This window comes from Tubulanus polymorphus, chromosome 12 (genome assembly GCF_964204645.1).
Source record: "Tubulanus polymorphus chromosome 12, tnTubPoly1.2, whole genome shotgun sequence".
Classification (NCBI taxonomy): domain Eukaryota; kingdom Metazoa; phylum Nemertea; class Palaeonemertea; order Tubulaniformes; family Tubulanidae; genus Tubulanus; species Tubulanus polymorphus.
In genome coordinates, this window is record NC_134036.1 from 161,185 (window position 1) to 180,815 (window position 19,631).

General features: G+C 39.8%; 3 protein-coding genes and 1 long non-coding RNA gene across 4 annotated transcripts; 3 read left to right on the forward strand and 1 right to left on the reverse strand.

Annotated features, from left to right (window-relative positions):
- The first annotated feature begins 4,032 nt into the window (after positions 1-4,032).
- On the forward strand, positions 4,033-5,265 carry LOC141913877 (zinc finger protein 280A-like). The gene is made up of 3 exons (XM_074805046.1): positions 4,033-4,107; positions 4,514-4,693; positions 5,139-5,265. The coding sequence occupies exons 1-3, from the start codon at positions 4,087-4,089 to the stop codon at positions 5,253-5,255; spliced, it is 318 nt and encodes a 105-aa protein (XP_074661147.1). The 5' UTR covers positions 4,033-4,086; the 3' UTR covers positions 5,256-5,265.
- LOC141913875 (uncharacterized) lies at positions 5,248-10,291 on the forward strand. Its single transcript, XM_074805044.1, has 7 exons — positions 5,248-5,382; positions 6,004-6,217; positions 6,792-6,967; positions 7,050-7,157; positions 7,418-7,483; positions 7,607-7,711; positions 7,823-10,291. Exons 2-7 carry the CDS (start codon positions 6,045-6,047, stop codon positions 9,232-9,234), a joined length of 2,040 nt encoding a protein of 679 aa, XP_074661145.1. The 5' UTR covers positions 5,248-5,382; positions 6,004-6,044; the 3' UTR covers positions 9,235-10,291.
- Positions 10,292-10,296: 5 nt separating this feature from the next.
- On the reverse strand, positions 10,297-13,149 carry LOC141913876 (uncharacterized). Its single transcript, XM_074805045.1, has 6 exons — positions 13,089-13,149; positions 12,613-12,736; positions 12,231-12,369; positions 11,904-12,024; positions 11,467-11,617; positions 10,297-11,311 (listed from the first exon to the last, which is right to left on the reverse strand). Exons 2-6 carry the CDS (start codon positions 12,727-12,729, stop codon positions 10,484-10,486), a joined length of 1,356 nt encoding a protein of 451 aa, XP_074661146.1. The 5' UTR covers positions 12,730-12,736; positions 13,089-13,149; the 3' UTR covers positions 10,297-10,483.
- Positions 13,150-13,375: 226 nt separating this feature from the next.
- LOC141913878 (uncharacterized) lies at positions 13,376-16,045 on the forward strand. The gene is made up of 2 exons (XR_012620662.1): positions 13,376-14,920; positions 15,169-16,045. It is a non-coding gene; the product is annotated as an uncharacterized LOC141913878 (long non-coding RNA).
- Positions 16,046-19,631: the final 3,586 nt, after the last annotated feature.

Genomic DNA, 19,631 nt, shown 5'->3' on the forward strand with positions numbered 1-19,631 from the left:
AAATTCAGTAACAACCACTACAAAATTATATGAATAATTTATTGAGAAATTTATTGATTTATTGCATTAAAAAATGTATCATGCATCAGAGTTAAATATCAAACTAAATAGTCTTGCATAAAGCGAACATGTGATCAACTCAATCAACGCAATGAACTGACTGAACTAACCCAGGAATCGAAACCTGAAATCAGACATCGGATTTACAACATCAGACAACAGTTTTATGATGCATTCAGACAGAAATGAAATCATTCTCTGACTTTATAATGGAATTTTCTGATCCTAAACTCAGATTTTTTGCTTAGCAAGTATAAATTTAGCCAGTCTCAGTTTGAGTAAGACAAGGTTTACTGTTTTTGAGTTAAAAGCCGACAATTCCTTGCACCGTCGTGTAGAAATAAAACTTGAAATTAATTTCTTTCCAAAATATGGAGTGAGTGATGTTTTAGGAGTGTTTTAAATCTAGAGAAATCGAGACTTACCTAAACGGAAAGAATTGATCGTCCATGTTTCCTCAACCTAAAGAGCCATGTTTATTTCTACCCCACACGTACAGATCATTGTTATCTACAATATAATAACACTGTAAACATTGTAACATCATTCTAGACACTAAGCTAGGGATTGATAGAGAGAGGGAGCAGGGTTTATGTATAGAGGGAGTAGGATCAGGGAGTTTCACAGAGTAACTAGGCTTAAGAATAGAGATAGTGTGTCTCAGAAATCCCTATCCCTATGAACTAGCATGTCTCCAGCCTCGATTGCCTACGTACCTATTGATAACTATTAAAATGAGACATCAATTTCTAGCATTTTTTCCACGGCTCGGCTCACGGCTCTACTTGGTTCATCTTGGTTTATCTGGTTCGTCCTGGTTTATCTGGGTTCATCTTGGTTTATCTGGGTTCGTCATGGTTCATCTTGCACCATCTGCTCCACTGCATCAATGTCTGTATAATGTTGAAATCAATTCTCTACTGATTGTAGGTAAAGGGGGAATCAGTGACCACCATAACATCCATCAATAGTTCCACCATATTGATGACAAACATCCTAAAAAATATACATTAAGTTTATAAATGTGAGTTATGTTAGAGTTAAGTCTAGTAACCGGTGTATCAGAGAAATGGCAATCTAAAGTACCCCTCAAAATGAGGGTTAGGGGTCAAATATTTTTTGTCTCCGATTTCGATGAAATTTAGTGTAGACATGTATTCTGGGGTGCTGATCACAAATCTGAAAGAATTTTTAGGATCCGAGGCCCCAAAAATGAGAAATTCGAATTCTTAAGGGTACCCCCTAAATTTTCAAAAGGCCCTGGACCCCAGAGTTTTCGAGATATTCGAAATCTGATTGCAGATTTCGAATCAGCACCCCTGAAAATAGTAAGGACTAAAATTTTAAGCAAATCGAAGAGATTCGATTTTTTGGCAAAAAACGGCAAAAATCTAAGGTCCAGGAGTTTTTTTTCGGCGAAAAATTTTTTTTCTCTGATTCCTTCCAAACTTGGTAGGAAGATGTATTCCGAGGTGTAGATTCCGGATCTGTAATCAGATTTTGAATCGGAATTCATCTTCATTGGCAAATAAGGGTTTTAATGCCCAAAATATGCACCCCAAAAATGGGGTACAAAGTCAAATTTTTTTTTTGGCCCAATGTTAACTAAATTTTCTAGAGACATGTTTTTTGGGGTGCTGATCACGAAAATGAAGTTAGTTTTTGGATCCGAGGCCCAAAAAATGAGAAATTCAAATTTTTTGGGGGGACCCCCTAGATTTTCAAAAGGCCTTGGACCCCAGATCTTTCGAGATATTTAAAATCTGATTGCAGATTTGCAATCCGCATCCCTGCAAAATAGTAAGGACTAAAATTTCAAGCAAATCGAAGGGATTCGATTTTTTCGCCAAAAATTGCAAAAATCTAAGAAAATTAGTTTTTTGGATTGAAGTGCCAAACAAGAGAAATCCAGGATTTTATGCTTTTAGCCCCTTCAAATTGACCTGTTGATGTCTTTTTTACAGCTGATATCAAATATTAAATCAATTTTTAGATAGAAATTGATCAATTAACTAAAAACCCATTAATTCTAGTAACTATCACATGGTTTCAGACATCTACAAACATCTCTTTTCTCAAGAAGAAATTCAGTTATAACCATGAACACATTTACTCAATGTATTAATGCTCGTATCTGTATCAAATACAATCAATGAAGCTAATAATTCCTAGTCACATTTTGTAAATTAAATTAATATTCAATTGTTGATGACCTATTGATTTGTGTTTAAAGTCATAATTCAGTCAGAAGAATTTGAGTCTAGCTCAGTCTCAGTTAGTGCACTATCGCAGTAAATTTACCCGAATTAACTTCGTTTATAATTACAGGGGTTTTCAAAGATGTCACCAGTTGGAATTAAATTGATAATTTGTGTAGTTGTATTTTACACAAATTACAATATTTATAAATGTGGGTATGTACAAGAAATAAGATTTTTTATCGTTTTCACTTTGGCCTTTAACTACTTTTTCAGTTTATCAGACTAACTAAAATTTGAGTCAATCAGTTAATAATTAATTAATAGTTGTCCGCTCTCTTCTGACCCGCCACAAAACACTCAATGCTGTACAGTTTCTTGTGCGTGGTAACAACAATTATTAAATAATTAACTAGTATTTGTGACTGAATTGAATTGGTCACTTCAAGGCGATATTTGGATTTATTTTGAGTAATTCGGCGAAAATATTCACTGAAATCGATCTATTTACTCGACTTCTAGATAATATCGTTCATATCTCTTCTTTAAACATCTAAATCGCTCCGAAATCAGCATTTATAACGAATAAATTCGGTAAAAACGGCAAGAAATAAAACCGCGGAAGTTCCACATAATCTACGTGTCGCGCGTCTAGAAACCTCGCATACCTAGGCTAGTAAGACCGTATTGTGCTGCCCTCACTGACTGCGGAGATCAGGTGAACTAATTACCAAACGACATACAAATTACTTCGATCTGATTCTGTTATTCTTTTAGTTTATTTTCAATCCCATTTCATATGAAATAAAAACAGTATAGAGATGTTAGACAAAATTTCACTCCGATATTACATTGTACTGTACGGTGCTGCCACTAATTCTGAGTTGGCGGCTACCTCGCATACCGATGTCGCCTAAGTGCAAGTTTACCGTATGGTGCTGCCCTCGCTCACAGCGGTGATTGGTAACACTATCTGAAAAATAGTGATATAGCCTTTTTACCGTACAGTGCTGCCGCCACTATATCGACGGTGAACAGAAACACTATCAGCTTTTCCAGACTTATTCTAACATGTCTAATAAAACTCGAAATGGTCTCATAAACATAAACAAGAAGGGCTCATTGAATCTCAGGAGATCGGAGAATATCGATTTAAAGTAAGTTCCAATCGTATCAACCCTTTCAGTGCGGTGTATAAATCTGTGTTTGACTTTGCTAGTAGGCCTACGTACTACTACACCGCGTCGTGGTGTATTGATGTAACTAACTATTAGTTTTCATGCCTATTTAAGGATGGCAGCATATTCAAATATTACTAACTAACAATACACTGCACTGTGGTGTAGATGCACTAAAGCTCTTTCAGTTAAATATCAACTCTTTCAGTGCGTTTTTACACCGCAGTGCAGAGTATAAACATCGCAGTGTATTGATGTAGTTATTAGTAATTAAGGTTCCTCTCTATTGAAGTTTGGTAGCACCTGTCAAACAGTGAAATATTAATAAGTAACAATACATCGCATTGCGGTGTTGATGCACTAAAGTGGTATTGAACACACTGGTCAGGGTCAAATTTTCAAATATCTTTCGAGTAGTCAGCACTGAAAGGGGTTAAACTTATGTTATCTGAACTGTCATTATAACTTACAAATGAAATGTCTTTGCGAACTATTTTCAGTGTTATCATTGTCAGATAATGTTGTACAACAATATAAAAGTAATGATCCACATGCGAGCGCATATCGAGAGTGAGAAATAACAGAATATCGATTTGAATGATCTAACTCAATGTAAACATTGTTTCCGTCAATTCGATACTCCGTTTGAGATGCAAACTCACATCGAAAAGGTTTGTTAACTCTTTATTTCAATCCCAGAATAGATGTCACCATCCATTAGCAATATGCCTATCAGTATTTCTAAAGAAGCATAAAATACAAATAGTATACTCTTTATGTGTTCCTGGTACGGTATTTCATATTTACTTTGATCAATTTTCTCTATATTTGGTTCATGCATTCACCTACCCTCTAAACACCTCTGTATTCACAAAAACTGGCCCAATCAAAATCAAGATGTCCGACTGGTGGTCATTTTTGTTCCCCCAAAACATTGATTTTATAGGATGACGCTTCGACCGAGTGGGCATGGTGCACCTCGACCCCGCTAACTCCCTATTCATTGAGGAGTTTCTGTTTTTGAGTAACATAATGGGTACTCATTCAGTATTTCTCTATTCGTTTAACACATTACAGGTCCATCAGAGTAATAGTTGTGTACTCGTTTGTCGTATTTGCGAGAAAGATCACACGACTCATCGAACGTTATCGGCTCACATGAGAACCGTTCATAAACCGTGTGAAATGCCATACGTCTGCCAACTGTGTTCATTCAGGTCATCGCTTTACGACGATATCATCGACCATTTCAACAAGGTAAATTCAACAACTGACTTCAGTATCTCCTCTTGTGCATAAAAACAAATCTGCAAGAATTTCAGAATTGTAAAAACAAATCTGCAAGAATTTCAGAATTCTAAAAAACAAATCTGCAAGAATTTCAGAGTTTCATTCTTGTTGGCTAAAGTTGATCGGTACAAATTAGTTACTTTCTAGTATAGATTTATATCATAAACTGGCAAATGGTTTCTCTTATATATTTGATGTTATGCTAAAATTTTCGAATGGCCGTTACTACAAACCCACCACACTTGCCTTGAATGAAACAGGGTTTTGATTTTGAATTCGGGAATCAGTACAGATGGGATGGAACGGTTGGTTTTGAGTTTCATTAAGTGATTTGACTGTACAGTCAAATCTTTACGTAGAACTTTGTGGTTAACAACTCAGTTGCTCATGAAATATTGTTAATTCATTTCAGAAACATGATAAAACCCGACATGTTTTATGTTTCTATTGTTTGAAAGTGTTTAAAGTTTCTCTGTCGTCGCGTCACGGCTGGGGTTTAACTCAGAGTTTCTATCAACATTTACAATGACATCAAACTCACTCGACGTGTCGTAAATGTACAGCGTGTAAACTAGTGTTCGTTACGAAAAACGATTTGAAATTCCATAAATCGACGCATCACGCTACAAACCGGCGCACTGATACCGGTAGAAACTGTAAGTATCTCTCCCTCTCTCGTCTCCCTCTCTCTCTCCCCCTCTCCCTCTCTCCCCCTCCTCCCTCTTACTCTCCCCCTCCTCCCTCTTACTCTCTCCCCCTCTCTTTCTCTTTCGTATCATATAACAAACCGGCGCACTGATACTGGTAGAAACTGTATCTCTCTCCCCTTCTCCCCCTCTCTCTCCCTCTCTCCCCCTCTCTCTCCCTCTCCCCCTCTCTCTCCCCCTCTCCCCCTCTCTCCCCCTCTCTCCCCCTCTCCCTCTCTCCCCCTCTTCCTCTCTCCTTGTATCCTTGGCTTAATTACAAAAACTATAACATAGTTTGTAGCAAGTTGCTACTCCTTGAAAAAGTTAAGGCCCTGGAACCGGTTCCAAAGTCAGGGCTTAGATTTAAGACCGGTCTAAGACCAACTATGGAACCAGCTTAACACGATATCTCAGACAAACAGGGTCCATCAGGTCTAACTGAAGTCTTGAATGGATTATTGGATTAGAGTATAAAGTTGGACGAGGTTTATTGTAGTTTGAATTCAAAAGGATGTAACTTGAGAAGAAACAACTTTCAAATGTTCAAACTATGAATATTATTGAATAAAGCGTATGATTCTGATTTTACAGGTATTTCAAACACAGGGAAAACTACATCGAACGAACAAGTAATGATCCAACTAGGTGGCGGTAAAGGTCGAGTTGGAACGAGTCATATTGAATCACTGAATGTACCTCAACACTCTAAAGTGCAGGAAATGTCGTCTGTGAAGATTGTAGAACCAGTCAGTCATCTACGCTGTGTCGAATGTACCAAAGTGATGTCGTCCAGAGGACATTATAAGTGAGTAGTAATTAGACTGCTCCTGCTCCCTGGACGAAATATCCGTTTTTCAGCATCTTCATTCAGTCTGCAGAATTTCCTCGCTGCTTTGCTCGGTGAATTAATTAGTGGTCCTGTCGGTTACAAGTGGCGACCACCCCTTTAAATTTTTACATCTATCCCTATGAAATTCAGCCACCCCTTAAAAAATATCTGCTGCCCTCTACCAGAGTACGATTTCAATATTCTATCAATGCTGATAATTGCTATGAAATATATCGAGCTAATGTGAAAAATAGAAAATAACACCAAAATTAAGTTTCTGGGTCCGGTTCCACAGTTCCGAGTTAAGATTTAACTCTGAGTTAACTCATTGAAAATGAACCATCTTTAACTCAGAGTTAACTCTAACTCACAACTGTGGAACTGGGTCCTGTATTTTTTTGTAGATTGAAAGCCTTGCCAGTTCAGGAGCCATGATGTCATACACTTAACAATAAATGCTGTGCCTTTAAAATCCCAGCATATTTTTCACAAGAATCCTCTATTTTCAATGACAGAATAAATGCAGTAAAGTTAATGTTCTGATTTGTAGGAAATACATACAATGTTCATTGTGTCGGTTTGCGACGTGTTGTTCTAACTCTTACTTGTCGCACATGTTGAAATATCACGCCGGTTACGGTACCCTCGATATTCCTCTCAAACATCAGCAACCCGAATTCATGTTCTGCTCGTGCGGTTTTCGTAGTCGCTACGGTAACACGCTCGGTAAGTTTATCACTCTCTATTGTTGCGATGTTTATTGTTAGTTGTTTCTCTGATTCGCTGATTCTGTTATATTATTTTACAGCTCATCATTTAGTATTTTGTAATAAGTTCTCGTGCTATAAAACTCGTCCAGCTCCGCGTTGCGTAGAGGTGTTTGAAACTGAGAGTCCTGATACGTGTGATACCGCCAGTGAGTATAAATCTGTATAATCAATTACCTGTTTGTGGCTGCAGTTGCTGAAAAATTGTTTAGATATAACCGGTGGATAAATACCATGGTCCAGTTCCACAGTTCTGTGTTAAGATATGACTCCTGATGTACCCCCTGCTCCCCCCAACCTGCAGCCCCTGATTTACCCCCCGCCCTGCAGCCCCTGATGTACCCCTGCGGCTCCAGACATGTTTTCTGATTTCTATCTATCAGTTTGTTTTCTGACATTCTATTTATAGACACTGATGAAGTTCCACAAACGATTTTTACTGCTTTGGGTTTAAAACGAAAACGATCTAATGAAGGTAAATACTGTTTATAGCATTAGAGATCATGGGTCCCAGTGGGTTCACTCTCTCCCGGGAGATGGGTTCTATCTGAGAGGGGAGTTCACAGTTCAATGTGTAATGTTTCTGTTGGTTTTTCAGAACCAATCGCCGATGATCCTGACCATATATGTCGTACAATTGTAAGCAGTATTGTCAACGAAGTTGTTCCTTTAGAAATCATTGAAATACCTGATTGCGATCGCGGTAAGTTCAATTCATGCATCCCTTCCTTCCTATACACAGTAGATAGTAGTTAGGTTATAGTATCAAGTGGTAGAATATAATTCTAATCGTGTGTTTGTTTTTCAAACACAGATGGCGGTAAAGACAATGCTGGAACTGTATCGCTCAAAGGTGTCGAAAACGAGAATATTCGTCGCTCGGACGACAATTTAGAAACGCATAATAACAAACCGGATATCGGCACAGTTACTTTGAAAGCGGAAATAAACGATGAACTCGTAAAATTAGAACTCGTACCGAATCAGTTGGTCGACGCCGCAGTTGACCCCGCTAAAATAGACATTCTATCTAATGTCATAACTCTTAAAAATGAGAATGCTGAACTGCAAAATGATACGATCAGTTCACAAATTGCGGTCGTTGTTAAAACTGAAGTTGATTCTGATTTAGTTAAAACAAACGAGGCAGAAATTGATAAAACGATGAATTCAATGGAACAATCGGAGAACATTTCTCAGGGAAATGATGTAGTAATTACTGATACACATAATGATCAGATCTCGATACCAACCGGTCATAATCAGATAGAAACTGAGTCTAATGTGAATTTGATAAAAGTTGAAGGGACGTGTGATGATCTGGCGAGTACTTATGAGGCAAATGACAATAAGGTAGACACAGTTGAGGTAAAGGAGGAAAGGCCAGACACTGATGAGGTAAATGAGGAAAGGCCAGACACTAATGAGGTAAATGAGGAAAGGCCAGACACTAATGAGGTAAATGAGGAAAGGCCAGACACTGATGAGGTAAATGAGGAAAGGCCAGACACTGATGAGGTAAATGAGGAAAGGCCAGACACTGATGAGGTAAATGAGGAAAGGCCAGACACTGATGAGGTAAATGAGGAAAGGCCAGACACTAATGAGGTAAATGAGGAAAGGCCAGACACTGATGAGGTTAATGAGGAAAGGCCAGACACTAATGAGGTAAAGGAGGAAAGGCCAGACACTGATGAGGTAAAGGAGGAAAGGCCAGACACTGATGAGGTAAATGAGGAAAGGCCAGACACTGATGAGGTAAATGAGGAAAGGCCAGACACTGATGAGGTAAATGAGGAAAGGCCAGACACTAATGAGGTAAATGAGGAAAGGCCAGACACTGATGAGGTAAATGAGGAAAGGCCAGACACTGATGAGGTAAATGAGGAAAGGCCAGACACTGATGAGGTTAATGAGGAAAGGCCAGAAATGGATGATGTAATCGAGGATGAGACAGGTGTTGAGACGAATGAGCAGGTTGTAGATAGTGGTGCCACAAATGACACAGATGTAGAAATGGTTGAGGCAATGGAACAAGATACAGATTGTAGTGAAGCAATGGAAGTGGATATTTGTAAAGATGTGTCCAATCCTGAAATACTGGCAGTTAATGGATTGCAACATGAACCAAAAAACGGAGAATTGATTGTAAATAAAAATAATTTGATAAATGAAAAAATAAAAACTGGAAGTTTGAATTTAGGTTGTAATTCTGACAATAACTGAGTGCATTTAATCAATCGGGAATTCTTCATCTCCGGATGGGAGAAAGATGAAGATAATTTGACTGTAGGAGTAAACAATCAGACAGGAGTAAACAATCAGACAGGAGTAAACAATGAGACAGGAGTAAACAATCAGACAGGAGCAAACAATCAGACAGGAGCAAACAATGAGACAGGAGTAAACAATCAGACAGGAGCAAACAATGAGACAGGAGCAAACAATGAGACAGGAGCAAACAATGAGACAGGAGCAAACAATGAGACAGGAGCAAACAATCAGACAGGAGTAAACAATCAGACAGGAGCAAACAATGAGACAGGAGCAAACAATCAGACAGATATTGATTTGAATTTGTAGTTTTGATGTTGATTGCGTTGTTTAAAACTGATTCAGGTTTAAGAAATTATCAAATTCCAATCTCTCATTTTAATTCATACCATTTTCTATTTTTTGATTTGTTTAGGAACTAATTATTGTTTAATCGGGCATAAATGAAATGAATATTTCGAATATGCATTATATATATTGTGATGTTCAGTATTTTGTAAGACGTGTGTAAATAGAACTGGTCTGAAACAGACGCGTAATAGATTTTGTTGGACTTCGATGTAAATAGAAATATAACTGAATAAATTCTGCTTCTTGTCAATTAAACGAAATCTATCTATGATTGATGATGATATTGATCATATTGAAACCATGGATTCTAAAGCGTGTTTTAGAGTCCATGGTTAAAGTGAACTGGCTTCAACTCGGGACCGATCTAAGTAAAACGCGACCTGGCAGTGTAGGCTTAGCAAAAATGATACTTTATTTCTCATTCCTGCTGAGTTTGAATGTTGACCCGGCCGCCTATCTACCCTGCACATTACCTTTTATGATCAGGCTACCAATAACAGACCCTGCAGTTATAGATATGAACTGATTACAAATTTCATTGCAGTTTACGAAAGTGACCCGGCCGATTAGGAGAAACAAGGTATCATTTTTCATGTAGAGTTTGTGTTGAATAGAGACGCCGAGAATCTAAAGCTCAATGATTTTATTATCAGAAGATCAAACACAGCTCAAAACACAGACGAATTTATCCCAGTTTCTGGTGGTAGATTTATCAATCTCAACTCTATAAATGAGAATCGATGTTTAACTTTGTATAAATGCTGCTCATATTTCATTAAGACATTAATAATTATAAAATACTGTTGATGGTATTAACGTTCTCCACATTCACAGCGAGTGATCTCCAACCTCAGTACCAGTCACCGCCACCATAGATCGGACCTTTCCGTCCGTGATCGTGAGACTGCACCGGTCCCAGCATCGTCGTAACATCTTCATCTTCACTATCATTATCATCTACAGGTCCTCCTCTATCATCGTCATCATCATCGTACACAGGTCCTCTCCGTATTCCAGCATGCCGCATATGATCCGGACGTGGACCCGGACCTGGTTGTATTTCAGTTGTGTCTCCATCATCTAAACGGACCAAGTTTTCTCCATCGAAAACTGGTGGTAAATTCTGTAACAATTCATCCTCGATATTTAAAGTTTCTTCAGTCTGTTCTTCCTCGGAGAAAGAGACCTCCTCCGTATCAACATGTGTGACGTCACGGGTAGAGTTTGGCCACGTATCGAAATCTGGTAGGCTGTCTACATCGATATTGGATCCGTGTGCGTCATTATCAGTGTTTGTATCGACAGTCGGTAGACTGTCTACATCTAAATCGAACTCAGGAAATTCTATGTGTTGTACTGGTGGTAAACTGTCGTAACCATCATCATCGTGAATGATAGGACCACCAGTCTTATATCGTTTGGTCAGAGATGACTTTCGGTTTTGTTTAGTCCGTCGTTGCTGGCCCTCCTCTGTCCCGGGCGTGGGGCGCGGAGTCGGTGCGGTCCCCTCGCCCTCACTCCCAAGCGGGCACCGCCCTGCTGCTGCTGCTGCTGCTGCGGTTTGATCACCGCTGGTATCGGCGTACACGGGCCCCAGTTGATGAGAAGATTGGTGACGCTGTTTTGACTGTTTCACGGACTGCTGCGGCTGCTGCTGCTGCTGCTGCTGCGGCTGCGGCTGGAAGAAAGATTAAAAATCAATGACGACAAAAATTCTAAAACTCCTTTAAATTTATTTTACATATAACTTAAATATTTTGTACAGACATATATATTTGAGGTCAGTATTAAACAGATCAGAAATAGTTAAGCTTTTTAACAGAATCAACTGACTTCTTCTGGCTGCTGATATTGGTGGTGAATAATAAATTCATCTTCTTTTAAACATCGACCGTAAATTCTTTCTGATTCGTATCTGAATTCGGCGGTAATCGTGACGTCATCGAGCGCCACTAGACTCGGGAATCGGCTCACCACGAACTGTCTACAAATCATAGATACATTTGCAAACCAAAAACTCATTTGAAAGGAAAGTAATCCAATCAATTCTTGGAGTTTGTTTTGATCCAAACTAATTCATGATGTTTCGACGTTTGGTGAAATATTTATAGATGCAATTTCATTTCCAAATTTTGTGTTCAAATACTTGACTTTCGACGCAAAGAATTTGCATAACTTCGTATCACGACAATGAAGGCTTTGAAGGTTGAGAGGGGTTAGGAGTGGTTGAGGGGAGGTTAGGAGTGGATGAGGGGGTGGAGGTATGTTACCTATAATCGTTCCACTCGACGACACTTCCTCCGTTGAAATAACTCGGCGCTGCCGGATTATTCATTAGACTTAAATATTTCAAATTCGGAAACGATTTCATAACCGTTTGAATGAATACACCTGAAATTGACGAGTTAATTAAAATATTAAAACAGCGAAAACCTGCTGTAGTTTTAATCAATTGCACCAGGGGGCGATAGTAATTGTAGTAATAGTGTTTAATTGGCTATAGAACTAAGATAAGTTTTATAGGCCGATCTTATTAACTGCCCCCTGGTGAGTCAAAATTGAAGCTGATCTTGTAAAACTATACAGTAGGTTCTTACCGAGATTTTCGATATTGTTATGATTCAGCCACAGTGTGTGTAAACCCGTGTGTTTCGGAAATTTCACGTGTGAATTTATTTCATTTCTGTCCAAAATTAACGTGTTCAAATTCGGCAATTCGTAGAGAAATCGAAAATCTGTGAAAATATCGTTAAACGGAAAAAAGACGAAAAATTGATTTTGAAATCATTTTTTTTAAATGCTGGTAAAATTCCGATCATAGAAAAAAGACATATCGAAATGCGCATTAAATATATCGAACGATTGACGTGAATCGTGAACTGATAATGATTTATCGCTATAAAGATCATGTGACCCTAAACAAATATATACAGCGGTACACATAGAATATCGATAGATAGTTGTTTAATGTAAAGGATATTTAATATGGTTCGATGTTAAATCTAGCTCCTCGAGAACTGATAAATATTTCTTGATGATTTTTATCGGCAAAGTTTTCAAGCCTTGATCGACGAACGACAAACGTGCGGCAGTCATCTTTAAACTGTAGATAAAAAAACACTGAAAATAGATAGAATTTATTGCACCATATCCCCGACCCCCCGCGTAGGTCAGTTAACCCAAACGTAGGTCGATATCATACTAGATATAGTATTAATATTGTCACTATTTCACGAGGATGCGTCGTTTATTCTGGTCAAACTAATGATAACCATGTGAGACACTTTTGATGAAATGAATAAATTCTAATTGTTTGTTAAGTTTTTGATATCGGTCACGTATTCAATTCGCCCGAACGCGGTATTGTGTACAGATGGCTAGATAAATGACGTGAGTTTAAAATTGAATGATTAAAATGTTTGAAATAGAGTTTGATGAAGTATTCGTATTCTCACCTGTAAACATGAACCTCCTGTAAGTATCGCGTGAAGCTCGTGAATAGTAGTCAGATTGACTAGTGACGGAATCACCTACCGGGTTTCTAATTAGGTCACCGGGAAACCCAGATAACCCCGACTTACCTTTGATAAGAAATACGAAAGTCTGTTTAAAAATCGCATGATTTCGGTTCGTGTTTAAATTAGATTTGAATTATATTTATCGTCTAGATGGGAATATGTTTTTTTTTCAAAAAAGCAATGAATGAATTCACAGAAATCTATAGCGCTGTGTTCCCCCAGTGGACGTGCTGTAGCTGCGAAATTTAAGATTGGTCAGAAACTGGCGATTTCAGTCAGAGTCGATATCGTCACGGCGTTGACCATTGTGACGTCATGGTCTTTTGTCCGAATGTGAATGGCCGTCGAATATGTTCGAATGTTTTCCTGCCACAATCGGGCGGACCGGATGGCTTAGTCGGTAGGCGACTAGCGTGTCACCGCTGTGGCCCAGGTTCGAGTCTCGGAGGAGGCGGGTCAGGATGTGGCAATGAGCTCCGGTAAGCGGACGGTGGCTACGCGCAGCACTGTCCTCCCTGGAATGAGGTTGCTAATGCGTGAGTCCTATATCCCACCGGTGGCGGGGTAAAGTATTATTTAATTCAGTCGTTTCTGGCTGAATTATTTATTTATCTCGTCATCTCGGTCCCGGCAGCGGGTAATTCCACCAGGGGCTTCGACTTTTTTACAATATTAGTTTGTTATTTTAAGTTGAATGGTGAGGGTTTGGGAAATTTTTATATTTATTTAATTCCTCGAACTGAAGAAATCCAAGCGAGAATTCGGTGGTATCTGCATGCAACGCGGACGGTGATCAATCACAGGTCTTTCTCAACTGATGACAAAATTTCGATGATTTTTTAACGTCACCAAATTCCAGTCAGAGTAGATGTGCACGCGGCAATGTCTGGTGAACTTGTGTATAAATTCGGCTTCAAAACGACTCTATCCAATAGAGAATAACTCTCTGGGGACCTGTCATACGCTCTACTACACAATAGTGCCGCGTGACTACACAAACCCTTAAGCAAACTTCGATATCCTAAAGCAAAACTCGAAAATAGTAAAATTGAGCCGGTATTATAGTTCAAAACCAGACGTAAATAGAAGGGAAATCTACACTAAAGTTTGTTGGATAGTTTAGATAAAATTTCAGCATACAATTTTAGGCTAAAATCGTAGCATTCGATATTTCTATCTTTAACAATATGTGTCTCTATGAATAGTCGAATTAAACTCGATGACCTGTAAGCCCCATTGAAAACGTTTGGCACGAATTGAATGGTTCTCGAGGATTAGCGTCACGGACTCGGGTCTGTCACAGGAATGCGCGATCGAGCTTTCTGATTGATCCATTCCGGTCGCATCGATGATGCACCGTCGCTGATTGGTCGACGTAGGTATTAGAAGCGCGGTTCGAGCCTCTCGACGCCAGTCCGAGAACCGATGTCCAGTGATGAAGGTCAACCTATAAGAACTCTGCAACAAGGCGTGAAGAACGTGTGGCTTCAAGCGAACAACCTACTAATTAGCGGCTGATGATGTTAGGAGAGACTGGAACGTGAAGGAATTTGTGACGCCTAGCTATTGAGAACGCAAGATGAGACTGGCGGCTGTTGGTGCTGATGATTGCGGAGGAGATCCCGATCTGCTGCTGTTACTGATGCTGCTGCTGCTGTTGATGTCGGATTTCAACTACAAACAGATGACCACTCACTTGCTGATGAGGACGAGATGCTGATGTTGCCGATTTCCGATGTTCTATTTCAAGACGCACACATTTTGATCAGGTTAGAAATTTCATATAGAATTCAAAACTCTGAATCGAATCTTTCGAAAATTATCGCGTTTTGATTGTGGAACCCAATTCGGCTTAATTTGAATCGAAATTGCATTTTGAAATTCAACGTTTTTTGGTTTTTTAATCTCAAATTCTAGTTCAGTTTTCAAATCGCTTTTGTCTCTGGATTTATTTCTGGAATTCCTCGGGGTTATATTAGTCGCAATTTTATACATTATGAATATTGTATCTTTTTAGGGTTAACCGAAACCAGTTCGCTACTACAACTTGTTTGTCGCAATGTCCTGAACTAGTTTGCTGCTGCTGCTGCATTGCGAACCGCATCAACCCACATTTTGCTGTTTCGGAATCTTTACACTAAGATAAGGTAACTATATTAAACTACACCCATCAGGAATCGTTTTCAAGTTCATCCGATTTCTTTTTCAGCCGGCAAGTTCTACTCCCGACTACGGAACCATCTCCAAACCTCGAGACGCAGACTCTACTCCGACTACGGCACCATCTCCAAACCTCGAGACGCAGACTCTACTCCGACTACGGCACCATCTTCAAACCTCGAGACGCAGACTCTACTCCGATTACGGCAACATCTTCAAACCTCGAGACGCAGACTCTACTCCGACTACGGCACCATCTTCAAACCTCGAGACGCAGACTCTACTCCGACTACGGAACCATCTTCAAACCTCGAGACGCAGACTCTACTCCGACTACGGCACCATCTCCAAACCTCGAGACGCAGACTCTACTCCGACTACGGCACCATCTTCAAACCTCGAGACGCAGACTCTACTCCCGACTACGGCACCATCTTCAAACCTCGAGACGCAGACTCTACTCCGACTACGGCACCATCTTCAAACCTCGAGACGCAGACTCTACTCCCGACTACGGAACCATCTTCAAACCTCGAGACGCAGACTCTACTCCGACTACGGCACCATCTCCAAACCTCGAGACGCAGACTCTACTCCGACTACGGCACCATCTTCAAACCTCGAGACGCAGACTCTACTCCGACTACGGCAACATCTTCAAACCTCGAGACGCAGACTCTACTCCGTCATTATTTCGTTTTTCCGCATGTTATAAAGTAACGTAAATAAATAAACGTCCATCTACATAAAATACTCGTCTTCCCTAAAAATCTCTTGTCTCGGGCACTTTTTCCCCTCACAACTTCATACTCGACACTGCTCCGGAAAGGACTCTTCCGCTTACAACTTCTCACGTTCAAGGAAAGGACAAAGTCAAAAAGGAAAGGACAAACGCAAAGTACAAATCAAAGCATTTATTCCAAATTCAAAGTAGGAATTTCTTACAGCTTGTTTGCAAAAGTAAAATTCAACATTTTATTGAAACAACAATTTATTAACAAGCAATAAATAAAATTATGGGATTTGAACCACCAACCCCCAACTGGCCAGCAGTCCAGCACCCTACCAACTACGCTATAGGGACGTACTGACAGCACGCAGAGGAACTCCTATTTATCCATTGCTTAAGCAAATTTTATTAAAAAAAATAATGCCATCTACCGGGCGAGACAGGAACTAGTTCCTATCACAACCCGGTAGATGACGGAGAGAAATAACAGAGTAAGGAGAGAGGAGAATGAAACAGAGTGAGAGAGTAAGGAGAGAGAGGAGAATGAAACAGAGTGAGAGAGTAAGGAGAGAGAGGAGAATGAAACAGAGTGAGAGAGTAAGGAGTGAGATGAGAATGAGAGAGTGAGATGAGAATGAGAGAGTGATATGAGAATGGGAGAGTGAGAGATGAGAATGAGAGAGTGAGATTAGAATGGGAGAGTGAGATGAGAATGAGAGAGTGAGATGAGAATGAGAGAGTGATATGAGAATGGGAGAGTGAGAGATGAGAATGATAGAGTGAGATTAGAATGGGAGAGTGAGATGAGAATGAGAGAGTGAGATTAGAATGGGAGTGAGATGAGAATGGGAGTGAGATGAGAATGGGAGAGTGAGATTAGAATGGGAGAGTGAGATGAGAATGGGAGAGTGAGATGAGAATGAAACAGAGTGATATGAGGATGAGAGAGGATAGAAAGAGATAGAGAGGATAGGATGGCATATCACCTGAACTTCTATGTTCCTCTTGTTTTCTATCTAGGATGCTGTCAGCAGTTTTACAGTTTTTAGTTCAAACAGATATTTATCCCATCAGCAGCAATGTTATTATTTAGTCCTCGTGGACATAAAGTTCACTATAACTGAAGTCAAGTTCTCGCAATATTTGTTCGTTTGTTTGTTTATCCAGTCGCTGAGTCCGAACACTGCCCACACGTATTTATCCAGTTCATCTGATGTAGTCCTGATCATCAAACACAAACGTCAATAGTTCCACCATATTGATGACAAACATCCTAAAAATATACATGAAACTTAATAGATTTAAGGCAATCAATCAAACATACAGAGTTAGAGTTAAGTCTAGTAACCGGTGTATCAGAGAAATGGCAATCTAAGGTACCCCCAAAATGAGGGTTAGGGGTCAAATATTTTTTGTCTCCGATTTCGATGAAATTTAGTACAGACATGTATTCTGGGGTGCTGATCACAAATCTGAAAGAATTTTTAGGATCCGAGGCCCTAAAAATGAGAAATTCGAATTCTTAGGGGTACCCCCTAAATTTTCAAAAGGCCCTGGGCCCCAGAGTTTTCGAGATTTTTGAAATCTGATTGCAGATTTGGAATCAGCACCCCTGAAAATAGTATGGACTAAAATTTTAAGAAAATCGAAGAGATTCGATTTTTTGGCCAAAAACGGCAAAAATCTAAGGTCCAGGAGTTTTTTTTGGGCGAAAAATTTTTTTTCTCTGTTTCCTTCGAAACTTGGTAGGAAGATGTATTCCGAGGTGTAGATTCCGGATATGCAATCAGATTTTAAATAGGAATTCATCTTCATGGGCAAATAAGGGTTTTAATGCCCAAAATATGCACCCCAAAAATGGGGTACAAAGTCAAAATTTTTTTTTGGCCCAATTTTAATAAAATTTAGTACAGACATGTTTTTTGGGGTGCTGATCACGAATATGAAGTTAGTTTTTGGATCTGAGGCCCCTAAAATTAGATATTCACGATTTTGTGTTTTGACCCTTATTTTCGTCACAAATTTTGATAAAATTTGGTCCAAAAATACAATTTTTCATCTATTGAGCCAAGTATTCAATTAATTTTTAGGTAAAAATTGATGCTCTTACTAAAACCATGAATTATAATTCCTGCAACACAATTACAGGCTGCTACAAATAACTCCAATGACAATTCTTATGAAATGCAGTAAACACTATGTTTACAGATAAACTTCACTCATAAATGTTTCTGAGACTTGAGACTGAAATTCTACTCACCCTAGCAGTAATAATAGTCCACTCTGTTCCACAATTCCACATACTGAGTTCCACATCTCCAGGAATCCACCACTGATTATTTTTACGAGTATCAATCCACTTATAGTCCAGTAAGTTCACGTATAGTCCAGTTAGTTCACATGTAGTCCAGTTAGTTCACATTTAGTCCGGTTAGTTCACATATAGTTCACATGTAGTTGGGTAAGTGCACATATAGTTCACACGCAGTCCGGTAAGTTCACGTATAGTCTGGTAAGTTCACTAGTAGTCCAGAAGAAGTTGACCGAAGAAGTAAAACTGATGAATTTCAGTTGAAGTCCACCACGTCCAGTATTCATGATGTAGTTGACCCACAATCCGGAAAAGAAAACCTGAAATATAAAATTGAAATCACATTAAGAGAGAGACTGACTGAAAGGTTGGGGGAGGATGGGGTGAGAGGTTGAGGGAGGATGGGGTGAGAGGTTGGGGGAGGATGGGGTGAGAGGTTGAGGGAGGATGGGGTGAGAGGTTGAGGGAGGATGGGGTGAGAGGTTGAGGGAGGATGGATTGAGAGGTTGGGGGAGGATGGGGTGAGAGGTTGAGGGAGGATGGGGTGAGAGGTTGAGGGAGGATGGGATGAGAGGTTGAGGGAGGATGGGGTGAGAGGTTGAGGGAGGATGGGGTGAGAGGTTGAGGGAGGATGGGGTGAGAGGTTGAGGGAGGATGGGGTGAGAGGTTGAGGGAGGATGGGATGAGAGGTTGAGGGAGGATGGGGTGAGAGGTTGAGGGAGGATGGGATGAGAGGTTGAGGGAGGACAGGTTGAGATTAGGATGGTTGAAAAGGGAAGCAAGACGTGGTAGGCAAAAGTAAATCAGCAGTTTTCAGCACTTGTTTACTGGATTAACAGATTATTATTTTTGCACAACTCTGCTGATACGAGTTGCTGTGGGAGTAAGATGGTGAAACTGGTCGAGTCAGCTGGTGGAACCTGCTACTAGCATGGCCTATACTAGCGAAAGTGGTTATTGACACCGAGTGAGGTCCCTGTGTAGTGAGGTCACTGAGTGAGGTCCCCTGTATCTGCGAGTCCACTGCGTGAGCCCCCCCCCCCCCCTGTGTCCCTGGAAGACATGAAATCTCATTCTTTTACTTACTTATACGACGGGCCTAATTCTAAGTGTCAGAGTAGGTGAGTAGGACGTCGTGGTTAAAAACACTTGAGGTTCTTGATGACACGAAATCTCATGAATTCTTATCTTTTTAACTAATATCAAAGTTCGTACATTTAGAATCATTGTGGCTTTAAATTCTTTATCAATTGAGAGAATAGTTTCATCGTAAATAAAG